The sequence below is a fragment of the Coregonus clupeaformis genome, chromosome 13 (genome assembly GCF_020615455.1).
Source record: "Coregonus clupeaformis isolate EN_2021a chromosome 13, ASM2061545v1, whole genome shotgun sequence".
Classification (NCBI taxonomy): domain Eukaryota; kingdom Metazoa; phylum Chordata; class Actinopteri; order Salmoniformes; family Salmonidae; genus Coregonus; species Coregonus clupeaformis.
Window position 1 is genome coordinate 47520600 of NC_059204.1, and position 18595 is coordinate 47539194.

Below are 18595 nucleotides of genomic sequence, written 5' to 3' on the forward strand. Positions count from 1 at the left end.
CATACAAACATTATATGTCCAAACTCAAAAACAAATATTCTTCACAAAAATAACATGTAATGTGGTAGAACGTTTATTTAGAATCAGGTAGCCTGATTTCAGATGTGTCCATGTAAACAGGATTATTAGGGAAATCGTTCTTCTTGCAAAGCTTGTTAACATTTAAATCAAACTATTATATTAATCTGACTATTCACAATAATCATATTATTGTGTGCTTGTAACAGTACTAATTAAGAAACCAAAACTACTTTAACATGTACTGGCTGTATGCACTGTGGGAGGTGAGTAAGGGGAAGTTGTAATGACATTAGGCTATAAGAACTGAGAAGCCACACCAATCAACCAGTTCCTTAACTACCCTTGAGTAGAGTGAACAGACATTTACACAGAGAGACAGAGCAGTCAGAGACAGACAGAGGCAGTGAGAGGGACAGAAGATGTTCTTCCTAGCCCTTTTCATAGGCATCATGGTCTGCTGCACAGCCCAAGGTAAGCACATGAATCAAATGCTAACATAGTGATACTGTAAGTGGTTTAAAATCAGCTCCTGTGGCTGCGTTTGCACAGGCAGCGCAATTTTGATATTTTGCCAATAATTGGTATTTTGGCAAAATATCAGAATTGGGCTGGCTATGTAAACGCAGCCTTTGTTCTACGAATACTTGTGATTTCTTAACCAACGAGACCTAATTTAAATCATATGGTCATGTTAACGTTCATTAAAATGTGTAATAAATGTGTCGTGTTCATGAGTTATTTTGATTTTAAAAAATCTTACTTTTTTTGTATTTTGCATCGATAAATTGGCATCACATCATTCAAATAAGTCATCCAAAAGTGTATATTTCATATAAAGTGTTTCTGAAGTTTAAAATGAATTTACAAACACATAAAACCCCACAATATTCTGTGTGGTTGTATTATGTTTGAAATATTCTACAATATAGATAAATTATATTTTGTCTTAATTAAACGTTTATGACAAAACATAACATTTTTACCATGAATGTAACAGAATCTTTACTCAAATTGATAGTGATGTCATGGTGACTTTGAGGTGTTCTGCGTTAGCCAAGACTGTTACAGTACAGAGCAGGTGTTTAGTTAGCTTTGTGGGTTCTGACATCTGAGAGCTGTGGGGGGAAAGAGCTAATAGGACATGTCCTGACCCTGACCCCCCCCAACACCCCACCCCCACTCACTTCCCCACCTCCCCATAAAAAGCAGAAGTAAGAGTGAGAATGGGAAACAGGCCCCTCAAGACAACGATCCGTCCAGCGGGTCCCCAACACAATGTGTTTCCTGGAGCTAGACGCTATGTGGGGTTTCATTTCAAACATTTCCACACAGCTCAATCACACTCTCATTTCCCCTTTCTTCCAAAAAAACCCACCACTAAAATATGAAATAAGACAGAAATGCGTCACTTGCAAAATAATTCTCGCTGTTGACGTTGGTGCATACCAAGAAATTACATTTTCCTTGAATCATTCCCCTTTTCTATGGATGATTTTTAAGGCATTACCATTGAAATAACTAATCATTCACCATATGATACAATTCTATCATGTCAGTAACAGCAAATGACATAACTTCGGTACTCAAGTGTTGGCATCATGCCTGGTAGAGGAGAAATTCAAGAAGATGCGCTTCACTGACTTAAAGTAAGTGGATTGTTTGATGTCCATTTTAGTATTTTATACAAAATAAGTGAAATACTATGTTGTACAGTAAAAATACTACTAATAATAATAATTCTTGCAAGTTTGTTGCTATGAATTAAAATGGGACGTCTTCACTCACCACACATTTTTTTTTGTTTTCACCCTCTTTCAGGTAACGAAGAAGCACCTGCCAATGAACCAGTTGGCATGACCATGAGGGCCCCTAAATCAGTTATCCTCCCAGCCAACCCAGTGTCCAGTCAGGCTCCCCCAGTGGTAGCCCCTCCCTCCCTCTGCGTGGACAAGCTGAAACAGTTACTCTCCCAACTGACCCAGGACCAGCGGGAGGCTGCTAGCTGGAGAGGAGAGGTGGTCAAGGTGATGTCTCAGCTGGTCCAGGAGCACCGAGAGGTGTCCAGCAGCCAGGGGGATGTCATCAAGCTGCTGAAAGCTATGAAGGACTACGGAGCACAGCACCTGAGTGACCTGCGGAACCTGGCTAGACACCAGAGTCTCCTGGTGGAGAACCACCAGGCCCTCCTGCTGCAGGTGTCCGGCATATCTACCCACCTCCAGGACCTGGCCAAGAAACCCAACGCTCACCCTGGCGCTGCCAGACAATGAGATGCTCAGATATTAACCAGCATGAGACAGGTTAATTGAAATGCATTCCAGGTGACTACCTCATGAAGCTGGTTGAGAGAATGCCAAGAGCGTGCAAAGCTGTCATCAAGGCAAAGGGTGGCAATTTGAATAATCTCAAATATAAAATATATTATATTTAACTTATATTTAACTGTAGTTACTACATGATTCCATATGTGTTATTTCATAGTTTTGATGTCTTCACTATTATTCTACAATGTAAAAAATAGTAAAAATAAAGAAAAACCCTTGAATGAGTAGGTGTGTCCAAACTTTTGACTGGTACAGTATATATAAATAGACTGACCATATATTTATTTATTTGTTCCGGACTCAATCTCATATTTCATAATTTCTTTCACATTACTTTTGAACTTTGTGCATATTGTTTTCTATTGTTTTCTAGTTATTATTACTACACTGTTGGAGCTAGAAAACAAGCATTTCACTACACCTACGATAACATCTGCAAATCTGATGACCTGGCCTCCACTGTATATTTAAGTGATAATGCCAGAGAAGCCGGTGTTTGTTGGATATATTGGCACGGGTGTTGTTAGGCCCGAGACGAAGTCGATAACCGTAACCGTGTGATGCTAGCTACCACCGAAGTGAAAATTACCCGAAGTGAAAACGTTCCTTTTGATAAAGTCACCCAACACAGACGACAAGAGCTAAAAGACCTGGGCATAACGTCGCGGCACACCTGTGTGAACAGTTAAGCAGGAAAACAGGGATTAAGTCATGCTCAGGAGAGTTTAGAGTAGGACTCTTTGTGAAGAAGAGCGGTGAGAATGGCCAGAGGGCAGGCGATTGGCTCCTTATCATGAGGGGAGGGGCTCACCTCATTCGCCACACGACTTGTCTGTCTTCAACAGACATACAGTATATACTCAGATCATGTGACAGATCATGTGACACTTAGATTGCACACAGGTGGGCTTTATTTAACTAATTATGTGACTTCTGAAGGTAATTGGTTGCACCAGATCTTATTTAGGGACTTCATAGAAAAGGGGGTGAATACATATGCACACACCACTTTTCTGTTATTTATTTTGTATAATTTTTTGAAAAAAGTTCATTTTTTCATTTCACTTCACTAATTTGGACTATTTTGTGTATGTCCATTACATGAAATCCAAATAAAAATAAATTTTTATTACAGGTTGTAATGCAAAAAATAGGGAAAAACGCCAAGGGGGGTGAATACGTTTGCAAGGCACTGTAACTCATGCAAACTCCCTACAAATATGTAAAATGGAGAGATTTCTGAAGTTTAAGATCAAATATATAAACTGAATAAACACTTATAAATCAATGGGGCTTCCACTTGAAAATATTCATCATTGTCACTGAGAAGATACAGTGCATTCGGAAAGTATTCAGACCCCTTGACTTTTTCCACATTTGTTACGTTACAGCCTTTTTCTAAAATGGATTAAAAAAAAAAAATCCCCCTCATCAATCTACACACAATACCCCATTATGACAAAGAAAAATATCACATTTACGTAAGTATTCAGACCCTTTACTCAGCACTTTGTTGAAGCACCTTTGGCAGCGATTACAGCCTTGAGTCTTCTTGGGTATGACGCTACAAGCTTGGCACATCTGTTTGGGGAGTTTCTCCCATTCTTCTCTGCAGATCCTCTCAAGCTCTGTCAGGTTGGATGGGGAACGTCGCTGCACAGCTATTTTCAGGTCTCTCCAGAGATGTTCGATCAGGTTCAAGTTCGGGCTCTGGCTGGGCCACTCAAGGACATTTAGAGACTTGTCCCGAAGCCACTCCTGCATTGTCTTGGCTGTGTGCTTAGGGTCGTTGTCCTGTTGGAAGGTGAACCTTCGCCCCAGTCTGAGGTTCTGAGCGTTCTGAAGCAGGTTTTCATCAAGGATCTCTCTGTCCTTTGCGCCATTCATCTTTCCCTCGATCCTGACTAGTCTCCCAGTCCCTGCCACTGAATAACATCCCCACAGCATGATGCTGGCATCACCATGCTTCAATGTTGGGATGGTGCCAGGTTTCCTCCGGACGTGACACTTGGCATTCAGGCCAAAGAGTGCAAACTTGGTTTTATCAGACCAGAGAATGTTGTTTCTCATGGTCTGAGAGTCCTTTAGGTGCCTTTTGGCAAACTCCAAGTGGGCTGTCATGTGCCTTTTACTGAGGAGTGGCTTCCGTCTGGCCACTCTACCATAAAGGCCTGATTGGTGGAGTGCTGCAGAGATGGTTGTCCTTCTGGAAGATTCTCCCATCTCCACAGAGGAACTTTGGAGCTCTGTCAGAGTGACCATCTGGTTCTTGGTCATCTCCCTGACCAAGGCCCTTCTCCCACGATTGCTCAGTTTGGCCGGGCAGCCAGCTCTAGGAAGAGTCTTGGTGGTTCCAAACTTCTTCCATTTACTGTGTTCTTGGGGACCTTCAATCCTGCAGACATGTTTTGGTACCCTTCCGCAGATCTGTGCCTCGAAACAATCCTGTCTCGGAGCTCTACGGACAATTCCTTTGACCTCATGGCTTGGTTTTTGCTCTGACATGCACTGTCAACTGTGGGACCTTGTATAGACAGGTGTGTGCCTTTCCAAATCATGTCCGATTTACCACAGGTAGACTCCAATCAAGTTGTAGAAACATCTCATGGATGATGAATTGAAACAGGATGCACCTGAGCTCAATTTTGAGTCTCATAGCAAATGGTCTGAATACTTATATAAATAAGGTATTTCTGTTTTTTATTTTGAATACATTTGCAAAAATGTCTAAAAACCTGTTTTCGCTTTGTCATTATTGGGTATTGTGTGTAGATTGATGAGGGACATTTTTATTTAATCCATTTTTGAATAAGGCTGTAACGTAACAAAAATGTGGAAAAGGTTAAGGGGTCTGAATACTTTCCGAATGCACTGTAGGTATTGGAGTTACAAATGTGATAATTCACTGAAATATATCATTACTGTAGACTATGTCTGCATTCCATGAAACATGAGATTGCTAGATTTAATTGTGTGTGTTATTTATTCCTGGTTCTGTCTTTGGTTTGTTGACAGAGCGGAGCCCTCCGGTGATCAAGCTGAATTCGGTGGTGCTGAGGGAGGCTGAGTGGACTATGCCTGTTGGAACCTCATCTTTCACCTTGACCTGTGAGGGGAACAGCACAGTCACCTGGTCTACCACAGCATTCAAACTCAAGAGGAGTACTAGATTGGGGAGTGTGATTACCATCAGGCGCCTTACAACAGACTACACTGGCACATACAAGTGCATGTATGAGAACCAACCAGACCTCACCTCAGAGGTCCACATCTATGTGAAAGGTAAGTGTGTACGTATTGTCAAATTCAGTGCTCAACCTGAAGACTCACATGCACCATATATCACATGTTATGTTCCTTATAGATCCCCATAACATCTTGGTGACCCCTCGCACCCTGGGAGATGTGAAGGATGGCAGTGATGTTCTCCTCTGTCAGCTGACAGACCCCAGTGCCACCGACCTATCCCTCCGTTTGGCCAACGGAGACCCTACACCCCCCGACATGAACTACACTGTCAACCCCAAGAGAGGAATCCTCATCCAATACCTTCTGACCAGCCACAGTGCAGAATACGTCTGCAGTGCAAAGATCAATGGGGTCACGATAGTCTCCAAAGTCGTCCCCATCATCGTCATTCAAAGTAAGATGAAGTTGATGTCTGTGCATTTGTATTTGTTGGACATTGAGGTTATTAGCCCCAAAGCATTGAAACACATCTAAACACTTCTCTACGTCTGTTCCAGGGTTGCGTTCGCCACCATCTGTGTTAATTGAGGTAGATGGGTATGTTCGTATTGTTGGAGAGCAGCTCCTGATCCACTGCATCACCAGCAACCCTAATCACTTCTACAACGTGACGTGGAAACACTCCTCCCTCAAAGTCAGTTAAACAGTAGCCTGTTGTCAATTTCTGTCATTAAATCATAGATGTTTCCCCTACCTATGTGTGCTTTTAACTTGTATGATACAGTATATTTCTGAAGACCTGAACTGATATGTTGGTGTTGTTGTTTTTATAGGCATTGGACTTTTCACATAAAATGATCCAAGAGGACCAGAGTAAGCAAGTACACATCACCAGTAGTGTGACTATCCCAGCTGTGGCCATGTCTCACACAGGAAACTTCACTTGTACAGCCATGAATGAGGCTGGGGCCAACAGCTCCACCACCTACCTGCAGGTTGTAGGTAAGCATCAGGGAGTGTTGATCTAGCATCTGATATGTTTCACTACACAGAAACATACTGTATTTATGTAAGCCTGCAAGATCAGGATGGTAGTACGAGGCTAGTGTTGATTTCCACAAACACCAAACACAGAAACCTGTTTTAAAAGTGAAACTCAGCTCAGCATCCTCAAAGGAAATTGGGGTGTGACAATCTCAATTTTCAGTTTAGTTCAGGTTCGTGGTCAAAATAATGATATCTCTAATGTTATCTCTGTTTTTCCCTCTCACCTCATCAGATAAGCCTTACATTAGGCTCATACCCCAACTGTCACCGGATCTCTACCTAAATGGCTCCTTAGTTGAAGTGAACGAAGGAGAGAACCTTGAGATAAACATTCGGATCGAGGCGTATCCCCAAATCAAGGAGCAGTGGTGGGACATGCCCATGTCTCACAGTCACAACATCTCCACTCATGATGACACATGGGCCGTCCAATACAATAACAGGTCATTATTTTCCCTAGAGTTACTGTACATGATTTGTCTGATACTGAATGTTTGTATCGCATCATTTATAAAGATGCTGAATAAATACAGAAGCTATTGATACTGTGCTGTTATTTGATACTGTCTGATACTGTCACCCTGTAGGTACGAGAGCATCCTGCTGCTACAGAGAGTGAGGTCTGAGGAGAGAGGCCAGTACACCCTCCACACTAGGAGCACATGCCTCAATGGCTCCATCACCTTCAATGTCCAAGTCTACCGTAAGTGATCTCCTTCCAATGTGATCGGTCACATCAACATTCAAACTAGCAAGAAAATATGGACCGCAATTGTGGCCTGGTCTGAGAGTGTTGAGAGCTTACTTAAAAAGTGTGATGATGTTTGTCCTCTCTGACTGAGTAGAGAAACCCAGTGCCATGGTCAGACTGAAGAATGTTACCACCCTGACCTGCACCGCCTCTGGATACCCAGCTCCCATAATCCTCTGGTACCAGTGCCCAGGAATACAAAACACGTAGGTGTAAAAACTGCTGATGTAAAAAGGGCTTTATAAAACAAATTTGATTGGTTGATTGTAGGTTCTCTAACTGGATAACAATAGGACAAGATCTTTCCAAGGCACAAGATGCAGAGAGAGCGGTTTCACTGTTCTGTGCTCATCCTGATGTTCCTCTGTTGTCAGGTGTGATGGTGACAATGACACCATGGAGGTGCAGCCTCTCCTCACCAGCACCATGGAGGTGCAGACAGAAGCATTAGGTCCAGAGGAGGTGCAGAGTGAGCTGACCCTCAGTCCCTTAAGTATGGAGGTCACAGTGGAGTGTGTGACCGTTAACCTGGTTGGTGAAGAGCGGGACATCTTCGTAGTGCGTAAGACAACCTTTGCAGATATACAATATATTGTACAAAGAAAAGTTTTGTGAGATTCTCACATGGCACTGGTTCTGTCACATTAAGACTAGTATTGAAACAGCTACAGGTAGTGTCATTTCTAATTTCCCTGTTCAGTATTGAATGTCATGAGCTGACTTCAAGGGCATCAAATGTGTTTGTTGTTTGTTATGTGTTAGGTGTTCCTGCTGAAACTTCATTAAAATATGTAACGTCCAAGTTGTTCACACCCACTCTCAATGGAGCCACCAGCACAGCAGCTTTTCTGTTCCTTCTGCTTGTCATCGTGCTGTACAAATACAAGCAGGTAAGCTGCATTTAATGGCTCATTCACTGGCTATCAATGCCCAAAGACGTTTGCAGTTAGACAATTACACAACACATGTTTTCTCTCATAGAAACCAAAATATGAAGTCCGGTGGAAGATCATCAAGGCCAATGATGGGAATAACTACACCTTTATTGACCCTACACAACTTCCTTATAACAAGAAGTGGGAGTTCCCTCGTGATAAGCTGAGGCTTGGTATGTTTTATTGCAGTTTTGGGGGTAAAAACAGAGACCAGTACTCTAAACAGTAATGACTGACTGAAAACGGTGTGTTTCAGGCCAGATTCTGGGAGCAGGGGCTTTTGGGAAAGTAGTGGAGGCCACTGCCTATGGTCTGGGGACCGATGACAACATGACCACGCGTGTGGCAGTTAAGATGCTCAAGCGTGAGTTAGCCTCCTCATACTGTTTGTAAAATCTTTTCCTGCAGCGTTGCATTTACTTTACAAAAGGAAGTCAAAGTTATTGTACAATAGATAACTGTTATTGGATACTTTCTGTTATTGGATACTTGTTCCCATCATAGAAGAAGCACTACCTCAGTACATGTAATAATGAAATAGTTACTTCTCCTCCTCAGCAAGCGCCCACTCAGAAGAGAGAGAAGCTTTGATGTCAGAACTGAAGATCCTCATTCACCTGGGATATCATGACAACATTGTTAACCTATTAGGGGCGTGTACTCAAGGAGGTGCGACAAACTATTTTCTGTACTTGATTTCCATACAACAAGGTAAACATGACTTGGTGTCATTGGTTAACCAAATCGGTCATCCCATTGTTGTGTTCGACCACAGGCCCAATGCTGATGATCACGGAGTACTGTAGCCATGGCGACCTGCTGAACTTCTTGCATGGCAAGGCCAAGCTGTTCCTTGACTCTATCCTGAGCGGACCAGGGATTCCAGAGGACCCACGGGTTCCAGAGAACAGTGATCACTACAAGAACACATGTGCCCAGGAGTCTCGTATAAGGAGGTAGGCTGAACTGATCCCTAACATGCCTCTCTAGTCTCAACACACTCTCCTTTCTCCACTCTCCCACCAGAGACATGGTTTCTGTGTTAGTGAAAGTACACCAAAACGAGAAACGAGAAATAGATGTGAGGCAAAGTTTCAGTCTCCACAAATGTTTTATGTAATGTGTATTCCGCATGTCAGTGAACTCATGTGCTCCAATTTTATTCATTGCTCTCTGTGGTGCCGTATCACAATCCACATTCTAACAAGGCATTCATGCCTCTTCACGCGTGTCAAGGTCTTTATGCTTTCATTGAAACCACACATTCTAATGCCTACACAGAATATACAGTGCTATGAAAAAGTATTTGCCCCCTTTCTAATTTTCTCTACTTTTGCATATTTGTGATACTGAATGTTATCAGATCTTCAACCAAAACCTAATATTAGATCAAGGGAACATAAGTGAACAAATAACACAACAATTACATATGTATTTCATAAACAAAGTTATGCAACACCCAATTCCCGTGTGAAAAAGTAATTGCCCCCTTACACTCAATAACTGGTTGTGCCACCTTTAGCTGCAATGACTCCAACCAAATGCTTCCTGTAGTTGTTGATCAGTCTCTCACGTCGCTGTTGAGGAATTTTGGCCCACTCTTCCATGCAGAAATGCTTTAACTCAGTGACGTGTGGATTTTCAAGCATGAACTGCTCGTTTCAAGTCCCGCCACAACATCTCAATTGGGATTAGGTCTAGACTTTGACTAGGCCATTCCAAAACTTCCAATTTGTTGCTTTTTAGCAATTTTCATGTAGACTTGATAGTGTGTTTTGGATCATTGTCTTGCTGCATGACCCAGCTGCGCTTCAGCTCACAGACGGATGGTCTGACATTCTCCTGTAGAATTCTCTGATACAGAGCAGAATTCATGGTTCCTTCTATTAAGGCAAGTCGTCCAGGTCCTGAGGCAGCAAAGCTTTCCCAAACCATTACACCACCATTTTTTTTTTTTTGTCATTTAGCAGACGCTCTTATCCAGAGCGACTTACAGTTAGTGAATACATATTTTCTTTATACTGGCCCCCCGTGGGAATTGAACCCACAACCCTGGCGTTGCAAACGCCATGCTCTATCAACTGAGCTACATCCCTGCCGGCCATTCCCTCCCCTACCCTGGACGACGCTGGGCCAATTGTGCGCTGAGTGCCTTAGACCACTGCGCCACTCAGGAGTACAGTGTTGTCCAAAAAAGTATACTTTTGAATCATCTGTCCATAGAACGTTCTTCCAAGAGTCTTGATGATCATCCAGGTGCTTTTTAGCAAACTTGAGTCAACTTTTTGGACGAGATGGGTCCCATTATGCCTGGCGAAAACCAAACTCTGCATTCCACAGTAAGAACATCATACCAGTGAGAGACTGATCAACAACTACAGGAAGCATTTGGTTGGAGTCATTGCAGCTAAAGGTGGCACAACCAGTTATTGAGTGTAAGGGGGCAATTACTTTTTCACACAGGGGAATTGGGTGTTGCGTAACTTTGTTTATGAAATAAATATGTAATTGTTGTGTTATTTGTTCACTTATGTTCCCTTTATCTAATATAAGGTTTTGGTTGAAGATCTGATAACATTCAGTATCACAAATATGCAAAAGTAGAGAAAATTAGAAAGGGGGCAAATACTTTTTCATAGCACTGTATGTACAGTGTAGACCGTAGTGTAACCTTGTAATGTAGTAGGCTCAGTAACATGTGGACACAATGGGTATAATTAAGGGTAAGTTCACTCTGCAAGCTTAGCACTCCATCACAGCAAACACCACCACATGAATACTCTTCTTCTACATATCACTACATCATCTCACTAGTGATGTGCAGTTCGTGAATGATTAGTTCTTTTTTTAACTACTCTTTTTACTGACTCGAGAGTCATGACTCGTTCATTTTAGTCGTTCGTTTGACCTGCTAGTGCTGGCCACAATGAGTCCTAAAGCAGGATTAACACACGCTCTTCCAGCTCAGCACCTCCAGAAACGTGCTCCAATCACCAACTGTCTGTCATATGCACACAGGATAGATCATGAGCATAGAGAAGAAAAATACATGTTTAGAACTGATAATAGATCGCATGGGGCAAGAATGACTACAATTCATTGATTATTGAATGTTATAATGGACACAGCTTTGCAGAACCAAAACACACACACCCTCTCCTCAACAAACTTATCACCCTCACAGCATTGCTGACTCAAATGAACGAAATGAGTCGAAATATTAATTATTTTGACTGAACGAGTCGAAAATATCTGAGTCAGTATAAAGAGCCGAACTTCCCATCACTACATCTCAGTAGGTTCTTCTGTTCTGTAATTCCGTCGTACAACACAACTAACCTCTTAGTCCTCTATGTGTCTGCAGTGACAGTGGGATCTCCTGCTCCAGCTCAAACAACTACGAGGACATGCATCCAGCGCAGAGGCCCAAACACTGCCCTATGGGTAATTACATATCCTTTTACTCATCACAGTAACATAGTAGGTTTTGGGGAGTGGAACAGCAGTATACACGGTTAAGTCTTAGGGTTGCAAAACTACTGGTAATTTACACAAGTTACCAGAATTTTCAGTAATTTTAGTAATTAACATGTAATCTATTGCAACTTTGGTAATTATACTTGAATCACTTTTAAACATGTATTTATATACAGTACCAGTTAAAGGTTTTGACACACCTACTCATTCAAGGGTTTTTCTTTATTTTTACTATTTTCTACATTGTAGAATAATAGTGAAGACATCAAACTATGAAGTAACACATATGGAATCATGTAGTAAACAACAAAGTGTTAAACAAATCAAAATATATTTGAGATTTGAGATTCTTCACATAGCCACCCTTTGCCTTGATGACAGCTTTGCACACTCTTGGCATTCTCTCAACCAGCTTCACCTGGAATGCTTTTCCAACAGTCTTGAAGGAGTTCCCACATATGCTGAGCACTTGTTGGCTGCTTTTCCTTCACTCTGCCGTCCGACTCATCCCAAACCATCTCAATTGGGTTGAGATCGGGGGATTGTGGAGGCCAGGTCATCTGATGCAGCACTCCATCACTCTCCTTGGTAAAATAGCCCTTACACAGCCTGGAGGTGTGTTGGGTCATTGTCCTGTTGAAAAACAAATGATAGTCGTACTAAGCCCAAACCAGATGGGATGGCATATCACTGCAGAATTATGTGCTAGCCATGCTGGTTAAGTGTGCCTTTATTCTAAATATATCACAGACAGTGTCATCAGCAAAGCACCCCCACACAATAACACCTGCTCCTCCATGCTTTACGGTGGGAACTATACATGCGGAGATCATCCATTCACCCACACCGCGTCTCACAAAGACACGGCGGTTGGAACCAAAAATCTCCAATTTGGACTCCAGACCAAAGGACACATTTCCACCGGTCTAATGTCCATTGCTCGTGTTTCTTGGCCCAAGCAAGTCTCTTCTTCTTATTGGTGTCCTTTAGTAGTGGTTTCTTTGCAGCAATTCGACCATGAAGGCCTGATTCACACAGTCCCCTCTGAACAGTTGATGTTGAGATGTGTCTGTGACTTGAACTCTGTGAAGCATTTATTTGGGCTGCAATTTCTGAGGCTGGTAACTCTAATGAACTTATCCTCTGCAGCAGAGGTAACTCTAGGTCTTCCATTTCTGTGGCGGTCCTTATGAGAGCCAGTTTCATCATAGCGCTTGATGGTTTTTGCGACTGCACTTGAAGAAACTTCCAAAGTTCTTGAACATTTCCGTATTGACTGACCTTCATGTCTTAAAGTAATGATGGACTGTCGTTTCTCTTTGCTTATTTGAGCTGTTATTGCCATAATATGGACTTGGTCTTAAACCAAATAGGGCTATCTTCTGTATACCCCCCCCCCTACCTTGTCACAACACAACTGATTGGCTCAAACGCATTAAGAAAGAAATTCCACAAATTAACTTTTAAGAAGGCACACCTGTTAATTGAAATGCATTCCAGGTGACTACCTCATGAAGCTGGTTTAGAGAATGCCAAGAGTGTGCAAAGCTGTCATCAAGGCAAAGGGTGGCTATGTGAAGAATCTCAAATATAAAATATATTTTGATTTGTTTAACACTTTTTTGGTTACTATGTAACGGCTCTCATATGGCTCATCAATGAAGGACATGGTGCTGTTCTCTTTCACTGTTTATTCTGCAAATACATACACAACACTGTGTAAATGTCAGAACAACTGCAACCCACCAAGCAATCTCCATCAAAGTTTAACAACTCTTTTGACTGGATCTGTAACAATTTTATAAAAATGTATATTTATAATATACATTTTATACATTTAATTTATAACAACATGGCTACAGAGCACTCAACTTATAATGACTCCGTTTGACAGCCATAACACATCACCACAGCAAATGGGCTACACGTGTACAGTAACATAACATTATTCCATATAATTTGGGAGCACATACCTGCAAATACATACACAATACCAAGCAATCTGAATGACATGAAATAACATAAAATAAAAATACATTTACACTTCACGAGGTGACTAGCCTCATTAGCAAATAAAGTGCAAGGTGAACTTTAGCTATCCTTTAGCATAACGCAACGTGCAAATTTTGAAAATACATAAACATGTCAACATCGATAGTGATTATAAAACAATATGGTTTTCAGCCTAACACACATTAGATATCATTTTAGAAGTGTAAACACTGGATGCAGCATGGACCACGTTACATACCTCCATCAAAGTTTAACAACTCTTTGACTGGATGCTGCGTGATCATGTGCACATATTTATTATATACACTGGCATGCAGTTACTCAAATAATACAGCAGGTGGCTCCACAACTATACATACGTATACATAACCTGGCTGCTTAATTATGACAAAACTCATACATCTAAGGATGTCTATTTCAACCCTGTTACAACTACATGATTCCATATGTGTTATTTCATAGTTTTTATGTCTCCACTATTATTATACAATGTAAAAAATAGTACAAATAAAGAAAGATCCTTGAATGAGTAGGTGTGTCCAAACCTTTGACTGGTAGTGTATAATTTTTCTTAATCTTTATATCTTTCCATATTGTCCATGAGTTTCTAGTTGATAGACCATATGGTTCAAGAGAAAATAGCTTAATTATTTTAAAAAGCATCTAATCAACAATGACGTAATTTCATTGTTGGGACTAAAAGGTTTTATCTGCGCAAAGCATAGTTCTGAGAAATTGAGCATCAACATTTTTCATAACCCATTAAGGTCCTCATCTTAAAAATACCTAAAGTGCAGAGTATCAAAATCCTGTGACATTTGTAAATCAGTTTTTCTAGTGGGTGCAATTTTAGATAAAACCTTATGGTTCTGAAATGTCAATCTGGGTTCAGTAATAAGTTTCTACCTGGCACAGAATGTTACAATTCTTTCAATTTCAATAGAAAAGTACACACATTTAATGATTAAATAAAGAGAATACCTTTAAGTCTTTCTACTCACATCATCAAATATATTTATTAATGTTCATTACACATTTGTTAAAGCGATAGTTCACTAAATTGACAAATACACTATATCCTATGGAAAACTATCAACATTGCTACAGTTTAGCTCTGGATGAGTAAACTGATATATTTTTCTGGTCTCTGACACCCGAAGTCAGTAAACTAATTATCAATCAAATGTAGTACGTTTGTAATTTTAGTGAAATACCCCTTCCATGGAGGTTTTCATATTGCTATAGAACAAGTTTTTAAAAAACAATGCCTCTCCAATGGGATTTAAACAGGCTGTAAGGCACCTGTATTTATTTGTTTTGACCATAACAAGCTTAACTTATGGCCAATCTTCTGAAAAAGTGGTGAAAAAAATGTAAGTAATTGCAAAAGCGACCAGAACCTATGATATGAATAATCAAGGACTTGGGACTATAAGGTTATATCTGCAAAATGTGTGGTTTGAGATAATTAGTATTTTTCCCAGATCTCAGAACTGTTTTGCGATGTCTTCTTCTTTCATGACTCAATAAGTACATCACCTTACATACAATCATGTTCTATTTACAACCCAGCATAGTGTGATCGTATTGCAGCTAGAACCTTATAGCACCAAGTTCAAAGGTGTTGGCGCATATAGAACTTTCAGATTTCTTTTGTTCATCGTAAATTGACTTTTTCCACAAATATGACATATCTCACATGTGAAGGACCACCTAAAGAACAGCTTTATGTGAATAACCCAATATAACATATCTCACATGTGAAGGACCACCTAAAGAACAGCTTTATGTGAATAACCCAATATAACATATCTCACATGTGAAGAACCACCTAAAGAACAGCTTTATGTGAATAACCCATTTTTGTCCAAAATGTCAGATAGAAGCCTATACTCCCAAGGTCTCGATTTGCAATTAACTCTGCAACGCTTCCAATTATTTACTTTTTTCACAACTGACCGCACTTTGGCACCAAAACATTTACAACAAAGACCTATTGACATTGTAAAATAAATAGAAGGGTGTACAAAATATAAAGGATATTTCATGCTGAAACTCTCATATTAAACACCAACGGTATTCAGTTAGTTGATGGATTCTATTTAGGATAATGTTTTACGGCTTTGTCATTCCATTTCTTATATTACAATTATATTTTATTATTCTATACCTTTTATATGTTATGAAAATTCCATAAAATCCTTGAATGTTTCCAAAATGTCAGTAATTTATTGGTAAACTTTGAAGGTTACCTGAAATATACCCTCCCTTTGCAACCCTAGGTCTCATATACTCTCTCTCTCTTCCTCTCTCTCTTCCTGATAGGTTCCCTATGTGAGGATCCAGAGACAGGCACCTGGTCGCTGGACATAGAAGACTTGTTGAGGTTCTCCTCTCAGGTGGCTCAGGGAATGGACTTCCTTGCATCCAAAAATGTAATAGAACAATAAAAATGTAATTAATATCATAACTCATGTAGTGTAACATGCAGATGCACACACGTACATATGAGTGAAACCTATGTTGTCTTCGTGCAGTGCATTCACAGGGACGTGGCGGCTAGGAACGTTCTCTTGACCGATGGCCGTGTGGCTAAGATCTGCGACTTTGGCCTCGCCCGAGACATTGAGAATGACTCCAACTATGTGGTGAAAGGAAATGTGAGTTAATAACATTTGTATAAAGAAATCACTTTAGTTTTGGAGGCTCCGATCCTTGAATGATTGTGAACTATGATATGATAATGATCTCTAAAACTATTGTATTCCCAGGCCCGTCTGCCAGTGAAGTGGATGGCCCCTGAGAGCATCTTTGAATGTGTGTACACAGTGCAGAGTGACGTCTGGTCCTATGGGATACTGCTGTGGGAGATCTTCTCTCTGGGTGGGTCACACCGGCATGTGATGAGAGAAATACTGTCTTATGTTGAATTAATCAAAGTATGTTAGCAAATAAAATATCTGAAATAAATGTTTCGTTGGTATTTCTAGGTAAGAGCCCATACCCTAATGTTGTGGTGGACACCCGGTTCTACAATATGATCAAAGATGGATGCTACATGTCTCAGCCGGACTTTGCCCCTCCAGAAATGTGAGTATTATACTTCAAGATGTGTATATCAACAAAGAGACATGACATAACCTGACAGCCTGCTGCAGTATCTGAAACTGATTGTTCTCAGATACACCATCATGAAGATGTGCTGGAACCTGGAACCAACAGTACGTCCAACCTTCAGTACCATTGACCAACTTATCCAGATGTTACTGCCTGACCAGCCAGACCAGGTAAGATGGACTTAAGTGACCCACTGTAGAAAGTATTTTTAAGTTTACAGTCATTTACAGTATCTCTCTTAGCATTCCGCTAACTTCTAATCATTCCCTACAGCTAGATCTACTGTACTCCTAAAATGTATTTACAGTATGAGGAGGAATATCATTTGGTGGGTAAAACGGTTTGGGGACATAAGTATCCTTACTTCTGCCAGACCTACAGGAATGTGCAGGATAAGACTCCACAGCAGGAGGCAGGAGAGCAGGGGGACCCAGCTGAGATGAATGAGGATTGTGATCAGACACTGAACCAGGAGGGAGAGGAGGAGACCCTGATGAAAAATAACAACTTCCAGTTTTGCTGAGAGCACATCAGACCATCATCAATGACTATACATTCACATGAATATCTGTCAATCATAGGCAAGAGATGGATGAACACACACCAGTTTATCCAAATGTCTTGATTGTCATTGTACAGAACATGATTTCAGTGCCATACAGTAGCTGTAAGCAACATCAGGAAGTAAGCTTTTATGCCTTGATCATTGTATGCCTTGATCATTGATCAAATGACCAAAAGCTCATAATTACATTGTTTTACCTAATTATCTTTAAAGCTACAATATGTAACTTTTTGGGTGACCCCACCAAATTCACATAGAAATGTGAGTTATAGATCTGCCATTCACATTGAAAGCAAGTCTAAGCAGCGGCAGATATGTTCTATGTGTACTATTTCTATCCTTTCCGTTCATACGTTTAGTTTTTGTGTCTTTCACTTGTACACCAGCTTCAAACAGCTGCAAATACAATCGTTGTTGTTATTTTACAGCGGTTTAAATGGTACAATGATTCACAACACTTTACTTGCTTGTTTTGTCACATAAACTTAAATTAGGCATACTATTAGAATTTTAGCAACCAGGAAATGGCTGAGCGATTTCTACATAATGTCCCTTTAACATTTACATTTATGAGATACTTTACTAACTCTGATCTGACCAGCTTGATAAACTTGATGAATGTCTTTAAAAACTATTGGAAAATAGATCCAGTTACATATGCAGCTTTATATGTTCCAAAGTTCTCAACACCGATTTTACTGAACTGAGATCAACGTTTCAGCATGCCTAAGTAGCACAACAAGACATAGTTATTGCAGAAACTTTTTTATATTATAGTGTACAGTAGCAACACACTGTGGTCCTCTGTAGCTCAGCTGGTAGAGCACGGCGCTTGTAATGCCAGGGTAGTGGGTTCGATCCCCGGGACCACCCATACACAAAAATTTATGCACGCATGACTGTAAGTCGCTTTGGATAAAAGCGTCTGCTAAATGGCATATTATTATTATTTTCTCTCTTGAAAGTTTTTCTTGAGTGTTTGAAAATCTGAAGTGTGTGAACTTCTTCAATGTAACCAAAGGATTACCGTGTTTTTTGTCTTGCCTTCAGAGTAGGAAATGTTTTACTTTCAACTGAATTTGTTATGTGGGCAGCTTGTCTCTCCCTTTTCTGTTTCCCTTCCTCCTTGTTTTGTCCCCTCTGTCTGTTGTATCTG

The 18595-nt window shown here is 40.6% G+C and overlaps 1 protein-coding gene across 2 annotated transcripts; it reads left to right on the top strand.

The window, feature by feature from the left end:
• Nucleotides 1-368: 368 nt before the first annotated feature.
• On the top strand, nt 369-18306 carry LOC121579657 (macrophage colony-stimulating factor 1 receptor 1). Of its 2 annotated transcripts, XM_041894442.1 has the most exons (23): nt 416-492; nt 1578-1667; nt 1840-2342; nt 5361-5627; nt 5710-5988; nt 6092-6228; nt 6368-6536; nt 6814-7024; nt 7169-7284; nt 7427-7538; nt 7707-7894; nt 8095-8222; nt 8314-8440; nt 8524-8631; nt 8826-8936; nt 9043-9223; nt 11632-11711; nt 16083-16192; nt 16295-16417; nt 16529-16640; nt 16748-16847; nt 16939-17044; nt 17248-18306. In XM_041894442.1, exons 4-23 carry the CDS (start codon nt 5420-5422, stop codon nt 17395-17397), a joined length of 2856 nt encoding a protein of 951 aa, XP_041750376.1. In that variant the 5' UTR covers nt 416-492; nt 1578-1667; nt 1840-2342; nt 5361-5419; the 3' UTR covers nt 17398-18306. The 2 variants fall into 2 exon arrangements, with proteins under 2 accessions (XP_041750375.1, XP_041750376.1); XM_041894441.1 differs by lacking the exons at nt 1578-1667; nt 1840-2342 and having other exon boundaries at nt 369-492.
• Nucleotides 18307-18595: the final 289 nt, after the last annotated feature.

Excerpts from the sequence above, each read along its gene's own strand:
- LOC121579657 (XM_041894441.1), top strand. The coding sequence starts at position 441 with ATGTTCTTCCTAGCCCTTTTCATAGGCATCATGGTCTGCTGCACAGCC. Across the intron at positions 5,628-5,709 it reads GGTCCACATCTATGTGAAAG|ATCCCCATAACATCTTGGTG; the intron begins GTAAGTGTGTAC and ends TGTTCCTTATAG. Across the intron at positions 7,895-8,094 it reads GCGGGACATCTTCGTAGTGC|GTGTTCCTGCTGAAACTTCA; the intron begins GTAAGACAACCT and ends GTTATGTGTTAG.